The sequence below is a fragment of the Taudactylus pleione genome, unplaced genomic scaffold, assembly GCF_031769625.1.
Source record: "Taudactylus pleione unplaced genomic scaffold, aTauple2 ptg000344l, whole genome shotgun sequence".
Taxonomy (NCBI): Eukaryota; Metazoa; Chordata; class Amphibia; order Anura; family Myobatrachidae; genus Taudactylus; species Taudactylus pleione.
The window spans coordinates 725,481-745,135 of NW_028284745.1; the positions used below are offsets into that span (position 1 = coordinate 725,481).

General features: G+C 45.4%; 1 protein-coding gene across 3 annotated transcripts in view; it reads right to left on the bottom strand.

Moving 5' to 3' along the window:
• Nucleotides 1-19,655, bottom strand: part of GDPD5 (glycerophosphodiester phosphodiesterase domain containing 5) — a 245,371-nt gene that overhangs the window by 87,551 nt on the left and 138,165 nt on the right. For all 3 annotated transcript variants that reach the window (XM_088444013.1, XM_088444016.1, XM_088444014.1), the window contains exon 3: nt 8,888-8,991. In XM_088444013.1, coding sequence (XP_088300139.1) covers nt 8,888-8,991 — 104 coding nt within the window. The remainder of the gene's footprint in view (nt 1-8,887; nt 8,992-19,655) is intronic.

The following is a 19,655-nucleotide window of genomic DNA, read 5'->3' on the forward strand; positions in this document are numbered from 1 at the left end:
GAACGATTCAGTAACCAGTCTGAAATATATCTGAAGGCAACGGATAAAGAAAAAAAATCTTTAGATCAGGGACCCCCAATCCCCCCCTCTTTTCGGGGTAAACTAAGTCTAGTCAAGGTAATCCTTGATTTTCCGCGGTTCCAAATAAATTTGGTGAAAATTTTTTGGAGTGCATATAGATCTGTTTTGGTGAGGGAGATCGGCAACATCTGCATAGGGTATGAAATTTTGGGGAATATACCACTCTTCAAAACGGCAATACGTCCCAGTAAGGACAAAGGTAAGGATAACCAATCTGTTAGTAATTTTGATATTGATCGGAGTAATGGGGTGTAATTCACTGAGTATAGTTTCCCAGGATCAAAAGGAATATGTATCCCCAAATATTTCAAGGTTGGGCGTGCTCAACGAAAATTTTAAAATATGGGGATGGAGTGAAAGTCCTCTGGGGCAGCAGAAAGTGGTAAGTATTCCGACTTGGCTACATTCACCCTGTAACCCGCAAAAGATCCAAATAAATCCATGAGTCGCATCACCTCCGGCATCGAAGAAGCCGGGTCGGACATAAATAAAAGCATATCATCAGCAAATAATGCTACTTTTAGGTCCACTGCGCCAACCCGGATTCCCCGAAACACCGTGGAAGCGCGGAGTGCCATAGCCTGCGGTTTCAAAGCGAGTGCAAACAGGAGTGGTGACAGGGGGCAGCCCTGTCTGGTACCCTTACATATAGGGAAGGGATCTGAGGCATAGCCATTACAGACAATCTGTGAGGATGAGTGAGTATACAGTGAGGTAAGGAGCATGATAAAATCTGACTGGAATCCAAATTTATGGAGTGTGAAAAACAAATGGTCCCAAGACACCAGGTCGAAGGCCTTTTCGGCATCAAACGATAAAATAGTATGTAAATCCCTGGTTCTTAATGACTGTACCATACTTGCCTACCCTCCCGATTTGGTCGGGAGCCTCCCGAAAATCGCGTGCCGCTCCCGACCTCCTGGGAAGGCAAGCAATTCTCCCGGCTGCCGCTCACCCCTCCTATCCCCCCCGCTATAACCCCTGTAACCCCCGCAGCAGGGGTGGGGGGGGGGTGACGCGATTATCGTCATTTTGGCCCCACCCCCTGCTGCACAATGCCTATTTTATCGGCATTGTGTAGCGGAGGCAGGGCCAAACTGACGCGATCGCGTGACTCCGCCACGTCACGCCCACAAGTGACGTCACCCGGCCGGCCACTCCCCCTTGTCTCGGCCAGGCCCACCCCGTCCTGCCGATCTGGCTGCTCCCTCCCGGAAGGAGCAGCCAGAATGTCGGCAGGTATGGACTGTACCCAATTGGACGCTTCCAGTATTCTACGTATATTGGCCATCGAGTGACGTCCCCATATAAACCCAGTCTGATCTTCATGAACCAGCCGGGGAAGTACTACTTTCAATCGCTCGGCCAATATTTTTAATAATATTTTGTAGTCATTATTTAGAAGAGAAATAGGCCTATATGAGCCAGAGCATTCCAGGTCTTTGCCTGGTTTGGGTAGGACTTTTAGGATTGCGGAGTTGAAGTAAGATGGTAAGGTCTTAGTACTTAAAATGTGATTATATACAATGTTAATGTATCTAATTTTGGGGGAAAGAAACTTATAAAATTCCCCGGTAAGCCCGTCAGGGCCAGGGGCTTTACCCAAACTCATACCTTGTATAATTTTTTGTACCTCTCATGTAGAGATCGGGGCGGTTACGGAAGCAGCCAAGTCGGAAGGCAGTTGAGGAGGGGTAATAGTAGACCAGAACAAATCTCTGTTTGATTCGTCAGGGGGGGACGCAGCATATAGTTTGGTATAAAAAGAACGAAATTCTTCAACTATTTGTTTACTAGAGGAAGTGTAAGAGCTGGTGGATGTGCGGAGTCTTTTAACCAGAGTGGACGGCCGTGGGCCCTTTAAAAGATTGGATAAGAGACGACCGATCCTATTGCCGCGCTTGTAAAATTGAAACCCTCTTTGGAATGTATGCCGATCTCCCATGTCAGTTAGGATAGCATTAAAATGGGTTTTACAGCCCAAATACAATTGTTTATGTGCGGGAGTAGGAGAAGTTTTAAATTTCGAAAAGGAATCTGTAAGTGCTTGTTGTGCAGATTTAAAAGTTTTCAAAAGTCTTTTTCTATTATAACTGACATATGAAATCAATTCCCCTCTGATTACTGTCTTTGAGGTCTGCCAGAAGAAGAGGTTGCTCATGTGTTTGATTATCTTGCTTGTAGTTTTGCCACGAGGACTCAATTTTTTTACGAAATTTCAGTGAGGACATTAGGCTGGACGGAAAGCGCAATCGGCGAAATGAACCCTTATCTACATTGACTGCAAGATCAACCCAGACCAACGCGTGATCTGAGAGACATATTGGTTCGATACAACTATCAAGTGATTTCAAAAATATGGAGTCGGACATCAAAATATAGTCCAGCCGGGATAATGAGCCATGGGCAGCCGACAAGCAGGAGTAATCTTTTTCAGTGGGATGCTTGGCTCTCCAAACATCGATGAGCTGCAGTTGTTGCGTGACATACGGTATACCGTATCTGGGCATATGTGCAGATCGACGGGATGGGTGTTGACAATCCATCTCCTTTGATACTATTAAATTAAAATCTCCACATAAAATTACGTTCTCATTACATATAGAGTATAGTTTTGAAAGAACAGATTGTAGAAATCTCTTGTCATAGCGGTTAGGTGCATAAATAGTACAAATCACATAAGGCACATCATGAATGGAAGTTTCCAGGATGGCATAGCGACCCTCAGGATCTGTCTCAGTCCCAAGGACTGTAACAGGTAGATCATGTCTGACCATCACCGCCACCCCTCTAGATTTGGAGTTGTATGGTGATGACGCCAACACTCTCCATCCCATCATATTAAGTTTAGCAACCTCCGTCGCAATTAGATGCGTCTACTGTAAACACACCAAATCTAGATGTAATTTATCTAAATATAGTAGAATTTTTTCACGCTTAATTGGGGAGTGGGATCCTCCCACATTCCAAGTGCCAAATCTTATTTGTGACATAACGTTAATTTAAAACGATGCTAAGAGGATATGTGCTATAATTCCAATGAGCCAAAATATCAAACCTATCGTAAGGACATGGCGAAAAGAAAAATAAATATATACCTGGACAGGGGGAGGGGGGGGGTGGACACAGTAGGGAAAAGACATACAATGGGGCAATAGTAACACAGCCGTTGTAAAGAGCGCTGATGAATACTTGTAATTACAAACAGGCTGTTCCGTTATCAAGATTGAGACTTCCGGTTGGCGCAGGTGGATAGGCGCCAATAATAAAGAGTCCTGGCCAGTGAACTCCTAACCAGACCCAGCACAACAATAGTGATATAACCTTCAGCATAGAATATTTTCACTTTTGTAAAACAAGGTGTATCATAAGTGAATGTATTAGCCATTATCAAGGGGGTGACACAAGGTAGTGAAGTAAACAACAATGTCAGTAGAACACATTAGGCTCAGACCCTCGTGGGAGAAGCAGGAGAAGACAGTGCGGAGTCTTTTTCGGATTCAAATAACTCCCGAGTATAAGCTTCAGCATCTGCTGCGGTGGTGAAATCTATATATGTGTCGCCGTCGTATAATCTCCGACGCGCTGGGAATAATAAAGCAAAGCGACGACCATGCTGGAATAAATTTTGGCAGATAGGGGAAAATTCCTTCCTAGCCTTGGTGACTTCTGTAGAAAAGTCTTGGAATATAAATAGGCGGTGACCTTCCCATGTGAGGTTACGACATTTGCGGGATGCTGACCATATATAATATCTTTATGGACATAATTCAGGCAACGGAATATGACGACTCGGGGTCGCCTGTCTGGAGTGTTTCTTTGCAGGCCCAGACGATGCGCTCTCTCCACAATAATATCCTGACAGATCTCAGCAACGTCTGAGAGTGCCGGGGAGTTGTGTAGATGAAAATTTAACAAGGTTTGTCCCTTTAATGGTCTCCGGGAGACCTACGACTCTTAAACTGTTCCGACGTGACCTGTTCTCAAGGTCGTCGACTTTAGAAAGTAGTTGCTGGTGAGATTTATGTAATGTACTAAAATTCAGCTTTCAAAGTGGTAAGTTCGTGGAAATTAGATCCAGACATGTTTTCAGTTTCAGAGACTCTTTGAGAGATCTGCTGCATCTGGCCCTTTAAGGCAGACATTGTCTGCTGAAATAGATCTGCCTGTTCCTGAAGCATAGGTCCCATAGCTTCTTTAACTGCTTGGACCACTTCCCCATAAGTTATAAAAGAATCAGCGGTACCTGCAGCGGGCTCTGAGGATGTCTGAGCTATTTGCTGTGTAGTAGTAGGAATCAGTTCTCCTTGCTGCGGAGTCGCGGCCGCCATCTTGGATTCGGAGGGGCGGCGGTCAGCGCGGATCCTCTGTGATTTCCCCGGCATTAAAGGAGGGGAAATACTTTTCCATACAGGTAATCGGGGTCTCCAGTGCCTGAGGAAGCTTCAGGGGGCAGATTGGAGGCTGTCAAACAGCCCTGTGGTGTGTAGTTCACCGGGTCTGGAGCGGAGCCCTAGCCACACACAGCTCACTGCATAGTGGGCGGACAAGGAAGTCTCTAAACTCACTTCTTAGTAAATTTGAGAGTTTCAGAAGCGTAAACTCACCTGAGTTTCAGCGATGCAAATAGAGTTAGTAAATTTACCCCTAAGAGGAAAGTGCAGGTGTTTTTCAACTACTGTGCCGTGGCACACTAGTGTGCCGCAAGCGGTTGTCAAGTGTGCGGCGGCGGTCAGCTCAGCGCACTTGTAATGTAGTGCGTTTTATTCCTGTGGAGGCCAATGTAGTGCGTTTTATTCTTGTAGAGGCCAATGTATGTGTCTTATTCCTGTGGAGGCCAATGTATGTGTCTTATTCCTGTGGAGGGCAATGTATGTGTCTTATTCCTGTGGAGGCCAATGTATGTGTCGTATTCCTGTGGAGGCCAATGTAATGTGTTTTATCCCTGTGGAGGCCAATGTAGTGTGTTTTTATCCCTGTAGAGGCCAATGTAGTGTGTTTTTATCCCTGTAGAGGCCGATGTAGTGTGTTTTATTCCTGTGGAGGCCAATGTAGTGTGTTTTATCCGTGTGGAGGCCAATGTAGTGTGTTTTATTCCTGTGGAGGCCAATGTAGTGTGTTTTATCCCTGTGGAGGCCAATGTAGTGTGTTTTATCCCTGTGGAGGCCAATGTAGTGTGTTTTTATCCCTGTGGAGGCCAATGTAGTGTGTTTTATCCCTGTGGAGGCCAATGTAGTGTGTTTTATCCCTGTGGAGGCCAATGTAGTGTGTTTTATCCCTGTGGAGGCCAATGTAGTGTGTTTTTATCCCTGTGGAGGCCAATGTAGTGTGTTTTATTCCTGTGGAGGCCAATGTAGTGTGTTTTATCCCTGTGGAGGCCATTGTAGTGTGTTTTTTTTCCCTGTAGAGGCCGATGTAGTGTGTTTTATCCCTGTGGAGGCCATTGTAGTGTGTTTTATTTCTGTAGAGGCCGATGTAGTGTGTGTTTTATTCCTGTGGAGGCCAATGTGTGTATATTTGCATGTGGGAGGCAATGTTAATGTTTTATCATTGGTCACGCACTCCGCGTAGCCGGATATTGTGTCTTGGCAATTTTGAAATCTTGCATAGTGAGCCTCGAGTTGAAAAGGTTGATAATCACTGCGCAAGGCCTTCTAAAAGGTAAACACTTTAAAATGAAAAAAAGGTCTGTAAACATGGCATAGTGGGAATTGCAGGGCTTCAAGTTCTGCCAAGCCTCTATGTGTGACGTTGTAAGTGCTGCAAAATGCTTCGTGCAATGGTCTTAAAATGTTTATTACTAGAAGTGGCCTCATGGGATAAAGATTGGGAATTAGCGAAAAAACTGCAAAAAGTGTCTATTCAGTATATAGAGTCATTTCACCCGCCAGTGGGGTCTCCTCATCTGCTTCCACAACAAGCCCCCCCCCCCCCCCCCGGGCCATTCGCTGCAGATCACTCACCGGGTTATTGAAACACTGGCCGTCGTGTCCGAATATTAATTGGCCCATCCATCTCCCAATCACTCACCCAGAGCCGGCACCATCCCTGCTCGGCAGCAGTCCTGACGTTATATATCACAGCTCAATCTACAATGCGCCCGAAACACCACAGTCACTGGCTGATAAATGCCGTTTTAAAAAAACCCACTTCACTAAAGAAGATACAACTATGACAGAGAACGTTTATTTAAGAACGGAATTAAAGTCGTCCAAAGTTTAATCGAAAGTCCAATTCATTAGTTTAGCATCACTAGGAGTATAACATACTGGTCATCCCACAACGCTCACTTTATAACGTCCTTAGTGCCTGAGGCAAAGTGCTGTGAAAAAATGATGCCCCTCACACGGTTATATCGTCGGGAAGAATGGAAATAATTACTGTATGATTTAAAAAAAAAAAAAAAAAAAAAAAAAAAGATCTTTAAAAGTGGTTACCGTTGGAGACAGACTTTTCTCAATGCAATGCTGCATATAACTGTATGCAAGAAACAAAAGTCTTAAAGAAACGGTGACATCAGTCGGCACGGTATCGCAAATGTTGGTTGCAAGAGTGTATACTGTACTTCCATTAGTTTTCATTCGCTATTCAAAATGGGGGGTTCTAGGTTTATAACACGAATATAAATCGGATACATTGGAAGCGATTGCAGCTGCCTATGGTATTCAGCTATCCTGATAATACCAGTGTTCGCAAAATACGTGCCATTGCGCGGTTTTACACGCTACAGGAAGTTGGGGACCCAGTTTTTAAAACTGAGTGGGTCCTGCTGGACTCGCTGTGTGTAATGTCGCAGCAGCCAATCACCACCGGCGGCGTCTTCTGAACCAAATCGCCGCTGGCGGATTCTCCTCAACCTAAAGCTGCTGGCACAGACTGGCCGGAGATGAATGAGAGTACTACAGCTCCCAGAATCCCCGTGTCCGCCTTCTGCAGCTGCCGCTCCCTTAGACTACAGTCGCTCTCCCTGTGCTCTCGGCTCACTCAGGACGTCTCTCCCATAAACTCTGCTCCTGCCTCTGTTGTGATATCGGACCCGGACGGGGGAGATGACAGCAGCACCAGCTTGGAGGTGATGGCCTTGGTGCAGAATGTTGCGGGCCCGTCGGGTGCTACAGAAATACATCTGGAAGCTGCTGCTGTTGGGATGCCCCGGCCTTCCTGGAGGCAGCTCTGTCTGGAGGAGGAGAACGCTGACCCTCTCTGGAGCTGGTGGAGAGGAGCTCCCTGAAAGGTGAGGTCCCTGCCCTGGCCATCTGTGTGGTCCTCGTCCCTAATGTCACTGGCCTGCTGTGGCCCCTGTCTCTAGTGTTATTGGCCATCTGTGTGGCCCTTTCCTTGGTGTAACTGTGTGCATCCCACATCTTACACCCGGACTGCCTGCCCCTAACCTCTTCCTTGCCCCCAGTACTGCCCCAGCTGCTATTCACCATTGCTCCCTCCCTACCTGCAGCTCTGCCTGCCCTAACTCCCCTCTAGCCCCAGCTCAACTTCTCCCTGCCTTTACCCCCAGCTCTATCCCAACTGCTGCTTGCCCTTAACCCCCTCTACCCCAACTGCTACCTGCCACCAGCACTGTCCCAACTGCTGCCTGCCCTCACCCCACATAATATGCAATGGGACCCAAAAACAGTAGAGCAGGACCCCAATTTTTTAAAGAGAGGGTTCCCTGGGACCCACAATTTTTTTGCTCAGCGTGATCACTGAATACATTTAGAAGAGTGAAGACCAAAATAAAGTGAGACAAAAGGATATAAACTTTTTAATGCTGTAATCACATATGATTCAACCCCAGTCTTCATAGGCACATAACCTGCAGGAATCCGGGTATACCCATACCAAGGCAGCATATGATAGAACCACCGGGCATCCATAGCATAACATGGGCCATGCCTGGACAGAACTCCAACCTGCAGAAACACTGTTTAATCCTCACTGTGATTCATCAGTGTAGGACACAGGTTTTCAGCTCATATGTGCAGTGTTATATAGTCAACCTTACTGCAGCAATGGCATAGTTTACTTAGAGTTAGGTGGCAGGCACTCAAATGCCAAGCATAAACCCTATCCTCTACTGATGAGCCCCAGTAAGAGCAAAACAGTCCGTCTATAGGTGTAGAGGCCAGCCAAATGCATGGCGTTTCCCAGACGTCTTTTTCTGTTCTGTCCTAAGGAGCCGCCAAAACTCATGGCTTCAGTAGGGCCATCAGCTGGAGCCATCCCGATGAGTTGCCACATGACCATACAAGGGTGGTTCAATAGTTAACAAGACCCCTCATGTCTAATGTTCTCTACTTCATTCGCTAGGCCGGAGCAGGTAGACCACTACTTGCCCTCACAGTCATTAGACTGCGCCTCATATCAGTCATACTGTCCCAACAGGAGTTGCAAAATGGCGGGGCACCAAACCCAAACCTGTTTCCGTGATATGACGTTATCGCCGTACACCTGGACAAGTTGGCGATGAATTTCAGCTGCTGATGTGCCCTTTAGACATAGAAATCTGATCACACTACGCACCTCAATGTGCGACCATGTTTCCGCCATCTTACAGCCGATGTTGGGACAGTATGACTGATATGAGGCGCAGTCTAATGGCTGTGAGGGGAAGCAGCAGTCTATCTGCTCTGGCATGGCGGGGAATTAGAATGAAGTAGAGAACATTACACATGAGAGGGGTCTTGTTACTTTACTTACTGAACCACCCTCGTACAAGCCATCACCTCTAGGTGTGGACTACTGTGCATTATCCCTGTGGAACGTAACGTAATGACATACAGATGATGAAAGCAGTAAATGTACTCACCAGTTAAACTCATTGTAGTCATTGTGAACTTCCCACCAGAAATAAAACCAGGTGAGGGTGAGGAGGAAGGTGGAGGTGAGGATCGCAAACCACAGACGTTCCCACTGTTGGTATAAAGAGATGAAAATGACCATGAGTGGAATGGACTGTACCGACTGGCCGGCCACTACAGCTAGCAATGACAGGACAATGCTCGCATAATAGCTTTCCAAACTCACAGCTCAATTTGAAAATTCACAGATTTCATATGGCTGAAATAAAGCACTTGCCAATGCCGTCCATTTGCTTTTTTTTTTTTTAAAGTCAGATGTCACCAACCGTTACCCACTAAATTTGTAAGAGGGGGCCATATACTTTTCAACCTAAAACGGATCTATACCAAAATCAACATGAAGATTACCCGGCATGTTGGAAGACGCGGTAGAGGTGGTCTTTGGCCTGGCAGGACCACCTCTGTGGTCCATGAGATGTCTATAGCTATCATATATAGCTGATCCCTTCAATACATTAATGGTGCATACACACGGTCAGATTTTCTGTCTGAATGATAACGATTGTAAAAATTGTTCAATCGTACATATCTGAAAGAAAATCTGACATGTGTGACTGCAACGATGAGCGATAGGCGTTCCCGTTTGTCAGATAACAATATCTGATATGTTTGTGGTCAGATCTGGACGATTCCATTAATTTTAATACTGTCTGAAATCGTTCAAATAGTTGGTCAAATCGTTCATCTGACATATCTGACCGTGTGTATGCACCATAAGAGGAAGATGCATCAAACCTTCTAAAGAGGGCAAATGTAGGTTGCTAAATAGCAACCAATCAGCTTCTAACAGTCATCTTTTACAGTCTATAAAATGATAGCTACCACCTGATTGGTTGCTATGGTGCAACACCTCTTCACTGGTGCTTTTTAGAAGGTCTGATAAACCTTCCTCTAAAGCTGAAATGGCACAAAGACATGTAAACGGAATAGAGAAGTGCTGTATTTAACCAAAATGGGGCATCTAATAAATCACTACAAATTAAACCTTTAATTCCGGCAGAGTTCCCCAAAATCCAACATTACAGTCCAGGTTTTAAAGTATATCCATGCTTGAGTCCAGGTGGTTAAAAAAAATTGACTGAGGTGCTAATTAAGTCACCTGTGCTCAACCATGGATATCCTTAAAACCTGGACTGTAATGGCGGAGCTTGGCGAAACTCTGAATTGGGGTACAGGAAGAACACCACAGGGGGAAGATTCTCTGTACTGTAAGAGACCAGCAATATCACAAACCAGCAAAAAACTGTGATACTCTCAGACAGCACAAGGAGGGATGAGGTCCTTGTAGAGGCTTCAAAAACTGTACACACACACAAACATATCATATATGACAAATGAAGTTAGTCATTGAAGTAAAAAAAAAAAAAAAAACACACTATAAAATTATTAAATGTGCACATTTTATACGACTGCGACTCCCTTCAGTAAGTACAAGGGCCTAGCAACAAGAGTGGGTCTGTCAGAGAGCTTTTAATGGCAAGCCTGAGCTCTTTGTGGAAGTGACCCCAATTTTCTGAGGGCTGACAGGCAGCATGTGAAATATTTCAGCAGCCTGGAATTAACATTCTCTTCCATCTCTGCAAGCCCTGATATCAATCGTTTATTTGACCAGGACATCATTAAGATAAGAAAATGGAGGTTACATTGTATTACCAATACACTAGCGCTTATCCACGGCCTTCAGCGACCGCGCTGATAAAACATATGTGAGGAGATTGTAACGTTTATCTAAAAATACAGTGTATAGCCTAAATGTGTCCTCAGCTTTAAAGGCTGCTGAGAAAAAAAATATATAATTAAAAAGTATCTTCTGCAGTGAATGGACAGGCTACGTGGCCACAAAATGGCTGCCCCCACGATGTACACTTTAAAAATTGCGTTATATTTCATTAGAAAAACATGATAATAGTCAGAGAAAGAACGCGCACCCGCTCCAAATCTGAGCTTTTACAAATCAGGAAATCGTTAACAATCATCCAGTACTCACCGTGTCGTCATACAGTATAACTTTAGTCTCATGTGACAAATAACCCCAAAACAAGAAACTTTAGTGGCTCAGTCTGGAGTAGCACAGATGGCATAGTGGTTAGCATTACTACCACACAGCACTCCGGTTATAGCCCAGTCATTGCTCATATGTGGGGAGTTTGTATGTTCTCTCTGTGCTTTGTTGGGTGCTCCAGACAGCGAGAAGGAAAATATGCAACTTCCCTGCTCTGTTCACCTTGCGGTACAGATTACGGGGATGTAGTTAGCAAAGAGACGGGCTACATGCCGATCGCCGGCTTCCCGACTCTCTAATCCTGACAAGGTACTAATGACAGGCATCGAAAACTCGACGCCTGTCATTATCCATACGCCGGGAGTCCGACGCCCGGCATACCGAACGAAGGTAAGCCGGGCGCGGACAGCCGCGGCGGGGAGGGTTAGGTTTTAGAGCTCCCGGGGGGACTTAGGGTTAGGCACCCCCCCTCGGGAGACTTCGGTTTAGGCTGCGGGGAAGGAGGTGGATTAGGTTCAGGCACTTTTTTAGGCACAGGGTTAGGCACCCCTAAGGGAGGGTTAGGGGGTAGAATTAGGTTAGTGAATACTTACCTTTTGACGATCGGGGTTTTCACCCCTGCCGAGGGCGGTAATACCTACTACACCCCAGATTACGCCGTCCTCAGATGGCGAATCTGTGCACAGCTGAGCTTTCCGTTCTTCTATGAGTTGCACTCACCATACGAGTGTATGGTGATGCGATGCAGGTATGGAGCGGGGACAGCACTGCAGAAGTAATAAACGTATCCACGGCAACGTGCTCCATGATTTGCACAAAAGCAAAGAGCCCAAGATTTCAGCGAAACAGGGCTCTTCTGCGCTTCATGAATAGACCCCCGTAGTATTTTGATTTTATACATTTACTTATATAGCGCCAGCAAATTCTGATCGCACAACCCTTTAGGATTCCAAACTTTCACCTTTCAATTCACACATTATGGCATTATGCAGATACCGCCTGCCAAGTACTATAGGAGATGTCAAACACTGAGAGCTATAAGTAACAGAGGCATCTGTGCAGGCTGCAGGTGGGAATGGGAGATTGTCTACAGGCGTTCTAGAGAGAACACAAGGAGGGAGGGTGACAATAATGTATTACTTGTTACAGCGGCATCTCGGCTTAGAAAGTCTCTTCTTTTTATTAGTGGAAACCCTCCCACAGCCATCCTCCCCCCTTACCTTAAGCCAAGGGCTGTAACAAGGGGCATGCAATCTGTGCCACCATCCAGGGTACAAGGCTGATGCTAAATATAGAACATTAGCACTTATGGCAGAATCTATAGGCAACACACATAGTCGGCATACGTACACATTCAATGGCCATTTAATTAGTTACATGAGAGTTTGCCCCCAGAACAGCCTGAATTCTTAGTGACATGGACACAACCAGGTGCTGGCAATGTTCCGACTCTGGCCCATGGTGACGATGAAGGTGACACACGGTTGAGATAGATTTGTTCATGCTGCGAATCCCCCGTCCCTCCCACCACATCTCTAAGGTGCTGCATTGTGCGGTTATCTGGTGACTGTGAGGGGCCATTGGAGAACATTCATTGCTACGTGACATGGCGCATTACCAGGTTAGAAGATGGGCAGGCTGTGGGCACATGGTCAGGTACAATACTCTGGTAGGCTGTGGCATTTAAACAATGCTCAATTGGTTTTAGTAAAGTTTCCAAAAAAAAACCACATATCCCACATCAACATAACATCACCAGCCTGACCCGCTGACCCAAGGCAGGATGGATCCATGTTATTACACCAGAATGACCCTACTATCCAGGCTTGGACTGGCCCACAGGGGTACAGGGGAAATCCTCGGTGGGCCCCACTGCCTAAGGGCCCACCCCCTCTTCAAGGTGTCAGGTTCCAGACCTCAAATTATACATTGTTACTCTGTAAGATGGTCAGTTATCTGGTGGATCAGTACCACTAATCAATATGGCTGATTGGTTCCCTTCTATAGAATCTACACCTATTGATTAGCCAAGCATTTTGGGTGACTGGCCACACCCCCTCTGATGGATAACCACACCCCTTAAGCATGGGCCCCTACCACTGCATTCCCCGGTGGGCCCTTCATGCTTCAGTCCGACACTGCTACTATCTGGAGGTCACAGCAGAATTTGAGGTCCATCCGACCAGGAGACAATGTTCCAATCTTCAATTGCACAGTATTGACGAGCCTGTGCCCAGTGCAGTTTCCAGTTTTTAGCTGGCAGGAGGGGGTCCCGATGCGGTCTTCTGCTGCTATAGCCATTCCACGCCAAGGTTAGAGGTGCTGTGCATTCAGTTACGGTCATCTTCCTGACAGCTTGAACCAGTCTGACCATTCTCATCAGACCTCTTTCATTACCGAGGAGTTTTTCACCCACCATGCTCTGCAACCTCTGCAGACTGTTCTGCGTGAAAATCCCAGTGGATCAGCAGTTTTCAGATACTTAAATCCCACATCTGGTTCAATCATTCCACAGTCAGGGGAGAATTCAATTTTTTTAGAGCGGCTTTAATTAAATGGCGCCCAACAGAACAATTGTTCAATTATTGCTCCGTCTGGGTGCGAGAGCCACCGACGCGCACATTTCTGCTTGCAGCCTCCTGAGGTGGTGAGTGGAAATGTGCAAAAAGTCAGTGGTTTAAGCGCCCTAACCAGGACTTTAGATGGATTTAGCTGCTAAACCTGGGGCTTTTGGGCACGACATGTGAAAACAGCCATGGGTGCCCAAAACAATTGAATATCGCACTCCGATCTCCCATTACTTTAGACTGAAGATATGGCATGAAATAATAATTGAATCATACCCTCAAAGTCATACAGAGCTTGTTTACACTTATTGCGGGTGTGCGTGTAAGTTTTATAATGTATACACACAGCGGTTAAAATTAAGGTGTATCTGCGCTATGGAGCAAGTTCTAACTCTTGCAATTAGGAGAAATATATATAACGAGTACTTCTAGGATGCGCTAGTATTAAACAAAAAAACACAAAAAAACGACATTTTGTCACTAGGTGGCGCTGTAAATCACTTGAAAAAAGCTACACTTGTGAATGTGTCCCCCATTGTGATCAACAACAGTTTCCATTTGAGGGACAGCATTCCAGAATAGCCAGTACTTGATGTTTAATGCGGACTTTCAGATCTGATATTCTTAACTATACACCTGGTTATTCTTCTTAATTAAAACCAGTTTGGTGTGAGGTCTAGTAATCCAAGGTGTCAAAGTATCGGCTGTTGACCCATTATTCGGTAAAGTGTTGCTTTTGAATACAACTTGTGATTGGGGGGGGGGGGGGGCAGTCCACCATCTTGCATGAATATGACCTGGTGACAAAATTTGGAACAAATACTTTTTTTAATATAATAAATGGCTAGCGCACACACTGCTGTCCACACTCCTCCTTCCTTAGTGTTCAAGGGAACACTGCTATGGAAATTATCTTTTGACGATCCTTTAGCCAATGTCCACATATGACAGTGTACAGTTCTTATTAAAATGTCAGCTATATCTTGTCTGCACTTACTCTGTATCACAGTACGAGCTGGCCGGCTCCAGGGATGTGGATAGTAGCCTGTATTCAGGAGCTGCATGCAGGGATCAAAGGTGCGTGGCTGCACTTGCTCTGTGTCTCAACACAAGCTGGCCGGCTCCGGAGGTGTGAGGTAATTGCCTGCAGACCCAGGACCACACACAGAGTTCAAAGGTGTGAGGCCACTTTCAGAGTCTCGTTCCTCACTAACAGATCCATCCTCTCATGGAATCTATACAGCGGTATGTGAACCAAAGTGATCCTTGGATATTAGGGCAGCAAGACCACCTGAGAAAGCTTTCCTAACGCGTTTCGCTCCTGTGGGGAGCTTTATCAAAGAGCCAAGGCAAATATTTTACATGATTAATTCTTACTAGCGTAGCACTTCAAACTTTTTTTCATTACTAGGACATACCATATAGATTTTATTTTTTTACTCTAGTCTTATGACTGAGATTGAAGATGTAAATTGATTCACATGTCATAAATCTGATTAATTTCACCCATGACAAGGTAAAAACACATATTCCCACTGCAAAGAGTAACAGAGCTGAGAGGCATTACTAAAACGCAGGAAGTATAAATCTATGAAAAGATGATTAATAAGACTAGTTACCCGCCAGCCGTTCTGTCCTCGACACAAACGCATGTCAAGGAGAGATCTAAAATTGGAAAGTAAAAAATGTTAGCTGAAAAGCCGTGCGCGCTGTGTAAAGACCATTATGGATTATACGCGTGGAAAGGATAGGAATTCGTTAATAACAGAATTTCACCCTGATGAACTAATGTACCAGAGACCGCTGTCGAGAACCATTCCATGAAAAACACGCATATATGCCGGAGAGAGTATTATATGAGAGTTAGGGGCAGCTACAAACAGCGGAGGGGGATAAAAACCACGATGACAGCCGTTGGCAGAAATTAACCACATGCGATTGGCTGTTTGGGAACACGTCCTGATGCCGATTGGTACATTCTTCATCGCTCTGGAATAAACTAGGCTTCTCCGAATGTGTTTAAGCCATTTTCCTTTATTATTTCCTTGTGCATGTGAGACATGGAGTTGTTGCTACTGTATTAGGGCGTGATGTACTAAAAGGAAAACGCGTACAAAGATCTGAAAACTGCCGTTTGTACCCAATAAGCGGCGGGAAGTAACGCATCCACAATGCGATGTTTAGTACATCCCACCCTTAAGAGTTTTTATAGCTTATTCCTGCTTAATAGCAAACGTGTTTGTTGCATATAAAAGAAGTGGCTTTAAACATGGATGCGAGCGTATGTGACGTGTATCTGGGAGAAACCAAACACAAATATGTTACTACTGCCCATCGGAAGGCCCATCACTGAGCAGGAAGACGCAGCCAGGGGAAAGCCGGAAGCGCCTTGCAGACCACTGTGCTGAGGAGATCGGATGAGGGAGAGATCCCTATAGGAGAGATACAGGGGGAGCAGTATCACAGTTGAAGAGGCTCAAGGTGGCTGAGCGGAGTCCAGGGGAATAGGTGGTGTGTAGGTGCAAGGTTATTGCGGATGAGTGAGTAGGACAAGGGGAGAAAAGGGAAATAGAATACAATGGCTGGAAAGATTGGAGCTACGAGGTGGGTGTGAAATTCTGGAGGAGAAGGAGTACAAGTGGGATATGGGGTTTGCATGAAGCCCCTGGTTTGAGGAATATGTCACCAGCAACCAGGCAGCAGTGTGGCAGAAATGTTAGCCTGCTGCCTCACAGCACTGGGGTTAGATTGCAACCAAGGCCTGTCGGTGTGGTGTTTGTATGTTCTCACCATGTTTGAGTAGGTTTCCTCCAGTTACTCTTATTCCCTCCCATCATTTAAAAACATACTGGCAGGTTGTATGGCCTCTGACGAAAATGAGCCCTACAGTGTATGTGCAGGATTATAAGTGCCACTGGGACAGGGATTGATGTGACTGAATGTAATATTCCGTGTGGATGGAAGAGAATTTGCAGCTAGTGTGGGATGGGCAGTGAGGATGGTGCAGGGGGAACGAGTGATGGGGAGGAGATATTGGAGAGGAGAGGTGTAGTGATAAGTAGGAGGAGGGTGTGACAAGATGCATGGAGGGGCAGTGAGTCCTTGCCGATATGGGGTATGTGCTGGATGAGAGTAGAGGGAATAGTTAGTGGTGCTTCCATTTTGGTTCAGCCATGGGTGTAATAGTGAGAAAGAAATCATGTTGAGCGATACATTTAGATTTACACAAGACGCTTTCAGCCCAGGGCCGGCTCCAGGGGTAGCCGTGCCCTATGCCGCCTGGGTAGTTATCGCGCGGACTGAAAATGGGGGTGTGGCCTAATTACCATAGGCCACGTCCCCTAAATGACATTTGGGGGCACGCCTCCCATGTAACGTCAGGCTGAGGCGAGCCCAGCACTCCGTCACTAGCTGGGCTTCCCCCAGACCTCTCTCTCCCTACAGTGAATGGATGCCGTGCGCAGCATCCATTCACCTACTCCGGGGTCCGGGCCCGCCGCAAATGCTGCGGCGATGGGGGTGCCCAACCTCCCCGACCAGACCACCTGCAGGACACTTCGGCTGAAATCGGGATGTTGGGAGGGGTACGCCCTCTATGGGGTGGTGCCCCTGTCTGACCGCACTGGTCGAACGTTCCTCGAGCCGCCTTGGCCTCAGCCCCTTCCGAGCAATAAAACAGTCTGAATCAGCCAGAGCTGTGTTACTAGAAGTGTCAATTTCTGCAAACTGCAAAGAAATCCGCACAAGACTTCAAGGGCTTCCAGAGGAAATGTCGGGGAAGCATCGCTCTGGGAAGCCTGTCAGCAGGAGCACTGAGGCATGGCTGACAGCCCAATATATCCCTACGCCTCTCTCCCACCCGCTGCCCTAACACAGAACAATGTGAGAGGTTTTGTCAAGTGTGTTCCTCACATGTCAGTGAGGGGGGAGGAAGGAAGAGATCCCAATAAGCTGTCACTCACACTGACTGAGAAATAGTCACCCTGCTGTGTGTGCGTGTATAAATATACACAAACAGATACATATATACACAAACCCATACATTATATACGCACACACTATATATTTTATATTTCAATAGACAAAAACTCTTACGGTGTCACATGTCCCATTAAGGCTTCTTAGACATGATCTGAGATTTCACAAAACCTACTGAATTTCTGCAACGCAAACTTAAAAAAGCAATTAAATTCCGATCATTAAGGCTGACGCCTTAATGGACGTGTTCCTTACGCACTATATATGGTATGCCATCACACCCTGTTGTTAACTGCAGATTCAGCACTCTCACAGCGAGATTGCTGTCACTCACAAAATGGTGGTGCTGCTAATTCACAGGTTTGTGTGCTCATTTGAATACAACAGCTTTTGAGGTGTAGCCCCTTAAACACCATACTACACCCCCACACCCCCTCCACTCGGGAGTTCTCTATGGGAGAATTCTGGTTTTTTTTTTAGATTCAGCCTTAATATAAGGGTACGACTGTATATACACACACAATTTATATATAAATATATTGAAAAGCTATTTCCACAATTATTGACATTGTTTAATTTGCATGTGCTGATCCCGTTTCGATTCTAACTATAATCATCGATATGGTGCCTGCGATTGTCGATCCCAAGTCTGTCTGCTCAAACCTTTTACAACATTTCATATGTCAAAAAAAAAAAAAATCTAAAACCAGAAAACAACAATGAAATACAGCACAATAGGCTAATAGTAATTAGGTCAAGAGCACCCATACAGGGAGCAAAAAGGAAAAAAAAAAATAGGGAATTCGGAAGCAAGAGAAAAAAAAAAAAGTGGGGAATGGTCCGGAGTTTAGCTTAAACCCAAGGGGAAATTTATTTATGGGTGGTTTATCAAAAATGCTGGTTTTCCAACAGCTTTGAAACTGGCACATTTACAAAAGGCAAAACCTACTAAAAACGGAAGTATGAAACCGCTGTAATAAAATCACCATTGATCAATTTTAAAAAAATAAATAAATAATGTATTTATGATGGTGGGTAACATCTATCATTTTATGATGTGGGCATACTTATTTGGTAACACCGATTAATAATTATTAGCACATTAATACAAGTAAAAATAAATATTGCATCACATTACACATTTTTGCACCCAAAATGTATTAATAAAATAATATTGCCCCCATAAGAGTATTATTTAATGTTATTTTCCGCCTTCATCAATACATAATGACCGCTTTCATTAAAAAGTGTATTGGGGGCCTCTGATTGGCCAACACAGATGTGGTGGTCTTTTTCCAGAACTTTGGATCAAACAATCAATTGTTTGACCATCTGGAAACAATCAGGCATTCAGTGGTGTGGAAGTGAGAACCACCACCGATAAATAATGGCGGATTGAGAATTCCACCAAAGCCCCCCAGGTATGACAGCCCGTGCAGCGGCGACGCAGAAGAGCGCTTATATATGGTAATTGCTATAGTATTATGATTACTTTAAGATCTTCAGAGACACTAAAGCCAGTGACTTGATATATAAATTTGTGTGTGGCGTATAGACCGCTTTTTAGAGTGGACAATACCACCAAAACGATAACTAAACCACTGCCTCAGCCTCACTTGCTTCACCAACAATCCAAAAATGAGTTCTTTGCGCAATGGGAGAGCTGTACTAATTTCTGAAGAGTCCATTCCTGCTCTCGTTAACGTTATTGAGTAGTGAGATCTTCTGCAGCCAGACCTACAGCTTCATCCATAGTTTGGGTGTGGGGCTAAAGTGTGAGCTCACGTTACCATATCACCACGGACCGCTCCATCTGCACTTTGCAGTTCTCCATATGTAAATGGATGACAAAGTGGTACTAGAGCGCCTACACCGGACAAATATCCTCATAGACTGAGAGGTGACGGAAAAGGAGGGAAGATGGAAATGAAGGAAAGTCCAAGAATTGATGGGGACTGTTCCATCGCCTGATATAATTAGAGATGCGAGGTTCGGGTTTGCTGAAATCCGAACACACCAGAACTTCTGAGTCAAATAGATCTGGATCTTGGGGTATCAGGGAATCCCGCTTACCGTCAGTAACCGCCTGTTACTGACTCCGCCCACTGCACCGTGGGCGTGTAACGATGCTGCCACCACCAAACTCTACCATCGCCGTTTGGAACTGCT